General features: G+C 32.5%; 1 protein-coding gene across 2 annotated transcripts; it reads right to left on the bottom strand.

Annotated features, from left to right (window-relative positions):
- Positions 1-7,197: 7,197 nt before the first annotated feature.
- LOC121238976 (LOB domain-containing protein 15-like) lies at positions 7,198-8,378 on the bottom strand. 2 transcript variants are annotated; one of them, XM_041136089.1, is made up of 4 exons: positions 8,303-8,352; positions 8,087-8,193; positions 7,754-8,003; positions 7,198-7,646 (listed from the first exon to the last, which is right to left on the bottom strand). In XM_041136089.1, the coding sequence occupies exons 2-4, from the start codon at positions 8,098-8,100 to the stop codon at positions 7,203-7,205; spliced, it is 708 nt and encodes a 235-aa protein (XP_040992023.1). In that variant the 5' UTR covers positions 8,101-8,193; positions 8,303-8,352; the 3' UTR covers positions 7,198-7,202. The 2 variants fall into 2 exon arrangements, with proteins under 2 accessions (XP_040992023.1, XP_040992022.1); XM_041136088.1 differs by having other exon boundaries at positions 8,087-8,378.
- Positions 8,379-8,635: the final 257 nt, after the last annotated feature.

Genomic DNA, 8,635 nt, shown 5'->3' with positions numbered 1-8,635 from the left:
AAACTTTAATTATACTTATTAATCTAAAATGTAGTTTTATAAGTCAAATACTTCAATCAAATATCACTTAAAATGCTGCATATTGAGTAATGTTTAATTTTGGAGTACATGCAAATATAAAGGAAAGATGGCCTTCATAATTTGGCATGCATTTTGTTTTCCAAGAGGTCAAGAGACTCAAAACCAATATAGAGCACAGACACACACCCTTATACATATCCTAACAGCAGCATAATACCAATGACATAAAGTGCAAAATTCATAGCATAAGACCATAAGATCGCAGCATAAAAGCACATGTCTGAACAACATAGTACAAATACAGAAGAGTAGCATAATCGAAAACCTACTCTAAAACCAAGAACAGAATTTGAAACCAAATGTAGATTAAGTAAAACCAGAGGATAAAGAAATAAAATATACATATTTACAAAAATCAGAGGACCCATCTACAAAAATTAGAAAATTAAAACCCTAAATTCATCTCTAAAATTAGTTCAAAAATTAAAACCCTAATCTAGATTAAGCAAAACATCCAAACAACGATTAGAACAAGCTTAAATCTATGTAATAAAAATCCCTATGCAAAGCAGAGAGATCAACGTTTCATTTGCCCTAGCTAGTCGATATAGAAAATACAATCCTAATGCAGCGGCAGTGGTGATTTCCAAGTCCAAGCGATGGAGGAAGTGCACCATTCTTGTGGGAGATCGAATCCCTAGAAATTATCACATGATCAATAATTCTGGAAGGGAGAAATAGGGAATGTTCACTTGGCCAGAGAGAGAGAACGGAAATAGAGAACAGAGGGAGAAAATCATACCTGACCGTAGCGAGATCCATCCAGAGCTGTCGTGAAAGAGAGTTGCGCGGTTTTTTATTCCAAAAAGGCTTCTGTTCGAGTCGAGGGAGGGAGAAGATGAAATATGTGTAGGGAGCTCTTGGGATATCAAAATAATCTCGTTGGTGGAGAGAGAGAGAGAGAGAAATTAATAAAATAGCATTTGTAGGGTGAATAGTGCATTTGCAAAGATGTTGAAGCACTACTCAAAGCTAGGGGTGTAATCGGTCCGGTTCAGTCCGGTTTTGGAGAAATTTTGGAACTGAATCGATATATACTGGTTTTGAAAATTTTAAAATCGATACGGACTGATTCATTACCAAAACTGAAACTTTCGGTTTTTCTGGTTTCAGTCCGGTCAAGTCCGGTTTCCCAGTTTACCATTTACACGTGAGACACGATATATGTTTAATATTATAATTTTTTTAATACTAAACTTAATTGTGAGAATTTAGTATTTATTATTAATAATTACTAATTCTTTAATGTTCAATTATAGTATAATATAAATAGTGTCTAACTTATTAGTGAGATTACTAAACTTGAATAATAAGATTAAAATAATATAATTAGTGTCTAATTATACTAGTATATTAATTTTATGTTATAGATTTAATAGACTTGAATAATAAGAATAAAATTTCATGTTATATTAATTAGAAATGTAGCATATAATATTTATAATAATAATATAAAAATGATATATAATATAAAAAGTTAAATGTATATATGTACTGGTCCGATTCTGTTTAAACTGGTTTTAAAAATATGAAAATCGGTACTGTGCTAGTTTAGGAACTGTTTTCGTTTTTAAGAACCGATACCACACCGGACCAGTCTGGTTCAACTGGTTTTCCGACTTTTTCTTACAGCCCTACTCATAGTTATGGAAATATTTAGATATGCACAATTTAATACAGTCAATTTAATGGCCTAATTATGCAAATATGCGTTTGCATTTGCATATAAACCAATGCCAATACTCTTATTTAGGCTTATGAGAGGTCTTGGTTCAACAAACAAACAATCTTAAACCTTAATGGGCTTATGGGCCTGGATTTTTTACAGGCTGCTAGAGAATTATCCTTGTGGCCACCAAGATTGGATATTGTTAGTTTAAGCTTTCACTGGCTTTTTGCATCCCAAGAATTTACTCGTCAAAACCCCCTTATAAAGAACCGGAATCTTTTTGAAAAAAGAATATAAAAGACAAGAAAACTTGGAATTACCTTATTTTTCTCTAGAAAAATCACAAAATCTGTGATTAATGAAATATCGATTGTATTAAGAACAAGAAAAAATTAGTATATATATAAATTCCTGATTCCCTGGGGTTCAAATTTTCGAGCTCATCAATGGATCGAAAAAGTTTCAGAGATATACTTGAAGTTAGGTTCATATTATAATGACCCTTCCGTCCATACTTTATTAGTTTATTAATGAAAAACGCTACCATGGTATATATCTGCTGCCATATTATAACCAATTGAACACTTTAAACTTTGACATTAATAAGAAATAGATAAAAATTCATAATTTCTTTTTGTTTTAAAAGCAATATTTAAAATTATAGATAAAAAATAAAAAAATAGAAAAATATTAAATAGACTAAATAAAAAGATAAAATTAATATTAAATAAAAAATTAATGCTATATACAATTTTAGAATCTTATATAGTCAGTCCATTTGAGAAAAATATATGGCCTACCATGAAAAAGTGGGTTTCTTCCTGTAGGTTTTAAGTGTATTCAATTTATTTTTTTTTCAAAATGACTGCATAAAACATTAAAACAAAACTTTTAGCTAGGAAAACTTGGGTACACCGATGTAGCGGCCTCCCAAAGGATAGGTCACGATCGTACCCTGGCCCATTGCGTATTCCAGAGAGAAAAGCGTTTGATTGTGAAAATGTCAATATATTCATTATTAAAAAGAAAAAAAACTTTATTTAAAAGTCGGTGTGTAAAATACACTCTCCGTTAATTGGTATGACAATATTTGATTTGTTAGAGAGATCTAAAATTAAAATTTCTAACAAATCAAGTCTTGTTATGTTCATAAAATAAAGGGTGCGCTTTGCACACTGACTGACTTTCAAGTAGAACTATTGTCATAAATGTTAGCTGAATGAGATAGTCGTATTAAAATTGAGAACGATCAGTTTCACTGCACTAATCCGATTACGACGTTGATCATGAAGGAAGCCCATCAAGTTTAATTCTCCTCTTTGTTTCCCCTTTTCTTTGATCTCTCCCGTGTGCATGTGCTATCAAGACGTACATGTCGATGTTGGCCACTGAATCATTATCGCTTATAGACGATGGTGCATGGTTTATTATATCATCTGGCAGTTCAAATATATACGTACAGCTAGCTTAGAGGCATCACACGATCGAGTAATGGCTTTCTATCACCAAGTGAGTTATAAGGTAAAACCACAATATATATACATATATGTAATTAGCATTCTAATCATCATTTTTCCACAGGCAACAGAGAGATTTTCTAATCCTTTGTTTCTTCTTTTCCGAATGATTATGATCTGCAGCATGTCCCGATCATGATCTGAATCTTAGCAAACTTGAACAAGCCGACGTCAAGACCGAACCCATGATTATAAATTTATTCCACAAGTCGAATGAATGCATGTGGACGCCTAAATGAAGGTTTAGAGAGAACTGTTTTCTAACCATTTTTGTATATTTGAGTACTCTCATGAATATGGTCTAAGCTAGCTCAGGAAGTCTCAATACAAAATAACTCAACTTTTTTCTTGATTGAAAGGAGGCATTAATGTGCCGGGAGAGGAGGAGGTGGAGATATTGCCAGATCAAGAATTAAGCTAGTCATGTGGATATTACACATAGTAAAGTGTTTATATGACATAATTTGATTTAAAAAATTATAAATTTTAAAATTTAAGTTTTACAAATCAAATCTTACAATTTAAATAATGTAAATGGTGTACTCTGCACATCGATTTGAGAATAGAATCTTATTACGGACAGTAATCTTCTATTAAGTACTTTTCCAATTTGACAACAGAATCTAAGTAATTGGTTAATTCGTTACTAAACCTTCTTGTCTGTTGTCTTATATATTACCATGATGATCTTGATCTCTCCCATTTGAAAATCAAGCCCATTAGAAAACCTGTTTCATCATCGGATTTAAGAATTAAAAATAGCTAGCTCGCTAGATCAACTTGATGATGCAGGCCGTTTCTAATTTCATTAGATCTAGGAATCCTCATAATCAAGCAATAAAAATACTTATAATTGACAGTAATTTGTAAAATTATTTACTAGCAATTCTCATCATGTCAGCACTTCACAAATATTGATAAACGTAACATCATAAATAGGAAGTAATCTCATATATTCCGTCTCTAAATTTAGAGGTAATATTAGAAGTCAGTCCGTATTCATTGAATATATATAATTACATGATGAATTTGTCAACAAGCAAGAATATATATATCATGGCGTCTTTCAAAATCATTTCACGGAAGTACTACTGTATTGTTGGGAGATCAGGCTGCAGAAAGGTGCATCATGATGAGGAGCCTCTGTTGGAAAGAAAGTTAGGCTGTGTTTAGATGTTGAACTGATTTGAGTTGAGATGATAAAATATTGTTAGAATATTATTTTTTAATATTATTATTATTTTGAGATTTGAAAAAGTTAAATTGTTTATTATATTTTATGTTAGGATTTGAAAAAATTGTAATGATGAGTTGAAATGATTTTAGTTACCAAACGAAGTCATATATATGAAAACTCAGTTCTATACATATGTTTTTATTTTTTATTTTATTTATTTATTTTTCGTAGGTGGTATACTACTGTAAGAACTCATTCTATATATATATATATATATATATATATATATATATACACACATACACATATAGATAGTGATAAACTTACTATCTCCTACCACTCATTAATTTACTTTTTCATAGTGTATTTGAAACTTTTATTTTTTTATTCTTTTATTTTAAGTATTTTTTTTAACATCCTTAATCATTAAAAAAAATTAAAAACAAAATATATAACTTCACTAGTAGTTACTTTTTTAATCATTAAATAAAAAATAAAAAAATAAAGAGAATAGTAAATAGATAGTAAACCTATCATTATCATATATATATATGTGTGTGTGTGAAAAATGCTAGTGAAGCCCGATCAAAGTTACCACTACCTCAAAGTTACTGTTTAATTATTTTAATTTTTTTTACTTAATGAATAAGGAAGCAAGGTAGTTATTATAAATGAAATTGTGTATTTTTTTTTATTATATTTTTTAATGATTAAAGATATTAAAAAATTGTTGAAAAAATAAAAATAAAAAAAGACTAGAAGTACGCGCGCGGCCCGCTAGCACTGTCCATATATATATCTGTGATCTGTGTGTTTTGTGCTGTTTAAGATCAGGAAATTCAGAAAGGACAAGTTAAGATGCGGCTCTTTCAAGCAATTGCGACGTGAAACCAAAATGCTTCCCAATGCAATCTGCCCTCTGGTGATTATTATGTGCACGCAATTGCATGTATATTCAGTCTTTTCTTGGGTATTATTTATATATTTAACTTATAACATAATTGGTTTTCTGCATCACTCGATCGAGGTTGTGCTCATCCACACGCCAAGGAAACTTAAATACATCTTAGACTTGGAATATAAAACTTGCCCTAGCTGCCATTATTTATATATATATATATATATCATTGATACCGGACAACGAAATCCATTATAACTTTGTTAATTTCCTCTCTGGATATAATAATTTATATATAAATGTAGAATAATTCAGAAAACTTAATTTAAATAGTTCGAAGTTTGTCAATATTCAAATATCTATACATGATAAATGTCAAACTTGATCACTGAGCTAGCTCCATTTCAATGCATTTATTTTCTCTACTTCTTAGTCTTCCGATTTGTCATTTGCTTTTCCCACACGATAAAATATATGTATATTATGTTTAGGCTGTGACGTTTGGGACAAACACTAATGTACATTGACCATGCTATGTGATCTGGTCAATGATGTTTAAACTCATGCAATGCAAATTGGGGTAATCAAGAAAATTGATTGTCAATGAGAAAGAAAAGGGGGTTGGGGTGAGGGGGCGGCTAGCTAGAGTAACTACGTAATAGCTAGTTCTTTAATTAATAAAAGATAAGTGCTACAACCACAAATAGATCTTATAAAAATACTAAATCCACAAACTGAAATGAATTTTTATATATGATACGTACTTAGATCTAGTACTTAACAATAAAAATAATTTTACAATCTAATGAACTACATAATCAAATGATCATGTTAGTTTGTAAATTTATTTAGCTCTTATCTTTGAGGCTAAAGCATTTCTCTTGATAAAAATGCTTTGAATAGGTCCTTCAATTCTCCGATATGGCACGGATTGGCACATCTACTTGGACTTAAAAGTTCAAGCTGCAAGTCTAGATATTCCTCACACGTGCAATGACTATTTGTGTAAGAGATTGGCGTTTGTGTATGTCAACCCCTACCGAAAACTACAGCTTTAATTTGTATATGTCACACCTTTTATTAACCATATACATATATATATATATATATAAAGAAAAAAAAAAAACATGTCTAGGCTGTAGTGCTGACATGCAGACCTCTTTTTGAGAGGTATTTTATAATTTTCAGAATTTTTTTTACTATTTCTAGGTTCCTTAATTTCTTCTTAGCAGAAAATAGATCAGCACAATGTCTGTAGATAATGTAGTCGCAATATATGGTCTCTTCATGATCAGACGTTGGTATAACCTTAATTACACGAAGAAACAACAACAAAAATTATTGAAAGGTCAAGCTAGAAACACTAAACTTTTACTGCATAGGTTCTATTAGTACGAAGTGGAATGTTAAGTACGGATAAAATGGAAAGTCAAAACTATTTTTATTTTAGTACTAATAATATTGTGACAACATCGATCATATAATTATAAACTGGACTCAACATGTAAGTTTCTTGTTGTAAAACTTGCAACATATATCTTCGACATTTTCGAATAAAAAAGAGGTCAGCTGGAAAATGAATGAGAATTGAAAAATTCTTCCAACCGCACCCCCTCCGAAAGAAAAACAAAAAACAAAAGGAATCTCATGATAACTGGTGGATCAGATTAGAGTCATGACCATTGTCAGGCTCCAAGTTCTCTTTTAGCTCTTTCAATAACTAATTCCCAACCACAAGGATTAATTATTATAAGCGTGAAACAAATGGATCAATTCTACTCTATCAAATGGTCATTCCTACTCTATTGAGGATGGCCATTCTTCAAGAAAAGCGAAGAAAAAGGAGTAGATGCAGTGAATTCAGTCAAAATATGGGATATTAGCATTCAAAATAATGGAGCTGTAACCTGTTGCGCTTGAAGGTGGTGTATACAGAGAAGTAGAGGATGAAGAAGAGAAAGAAGTGACAGCTGAAGGCAGAGGTGGCAATACAGGTGGATCAGGAGGAGGTGGTGGTGGTGGTGGTGGTGGTCTAGAAAGAGTTGTGTGAGGTGGGGCATGAGAAATTGAAACAGGCGCCGCCCCAGAAGAAACCAACGCAGCAGGACTTGAAGGAATGAAGTTGCTAAATTTGTGTTGCAACATCTCGGCCCTTACTGCATTAAGTTCAGCTTGCAAAGTTTGAATCTGTTGTTGCAAAGCTGTAATTGCACCCATGCACCCATATACCGGGTCTCTCAGCCTCAAGTTTGCTTCATAAACCAGACTATTTGCTGCATCAGCTCTTTGACTCTCTGGCACCTCCTAGATAAACCATAGAATATTGAAGAAAAGTCGCGAAATATTTCATCAAGAGCAATAAGCAGACCATTTGAAAAAGTAAAATATTGGATCAGGTAGTGTATATATACCATTAGCATCTTGGAGACGTTACTTGCACCAAAGACTCTGTGAACAGCCGCAAATTTCTGGGGTTCATGTGGAGAGAAATATGGGGAGAAAGGGCATTCTTCAGCACATCTTCTTCTCAAGAGCTTACATGCAGCACATGGTGTGAGAGTGTTCAAGGTCCCAGAAGGACCAAATAAATCTCTCCTTCCCATTTGAGAAGATGCATCTGTCTCTCTTTTGATCTTTTTTCCTATGTCGTAAAATCTCTCCCTAAAATAAACAACAAGATGATCAAGTTAAAAGACGGAAGAAGATCAGCAATAAAGAAAAAGATGTCTACCAAATTAATTTACCGCTCTGTGGACATTCAAGCATGCCAGAACTGGTTGCACATTTGGATCAAATTTGCAAGATGGGTTCGGAGGAGAAAGCTCGTTCGAAGGACGCGAAGCATAGATGTCTACCAATATATATAAGAGATCAAGCAAAGAAATATACAACTAAACCAAGGAAAGATCAGTGCTTAAAAGGCAAGGTTATTGAAGGGGGAAGTAGCTAGGTTAAAGTACCTTATACATGAAGAATAAATTAATATCAAAATTAAGAGTTAAGAGATAAAAAAAAGTGGGGGGATGACATAATTGGAATTTTTATTTTATCAAGTGGTGATTATATATATAAATCTCCTAGATAGTGTTGAAGGATTCGGCTGAGTGAGATACAGAATAGTTTGCGTTTGTCCTTTAGCAAGAGACAGAGAGAGAGAGAGAGAGTGCCAGCTCTACAATAGCATGTCCGCGTCTGCAGCCTTGGAGAATTTGACTTTTGATAGCAAGCACCTGACCTAAATGGCCGAGTTTGCCTAAGATGGATGATTGCTATGGGCTAGCTAGCTGCATTGG

Source organism: Juglans microcarpa x Juglans regia, chromosome 7D, assembly GCF_004785595.1.
Source record: "Juglans microcarpa x Juglans regia isolate MS1-56 chromosome 7D, Jm3101_v1.0, whole genome shotgun sequence".
Lineage (NCBI taxonomy): Eukaryota > Viridiplantae > Streptophyta > Magnoliopsida > Fagales > Juglandaceae > Juglans > Juglans microcarpa x Juglans regia.
Note: the sequence above shows the minus strand (reverse complement) of the source record. Positions and strands in the feature narration are given on the sequence as shown.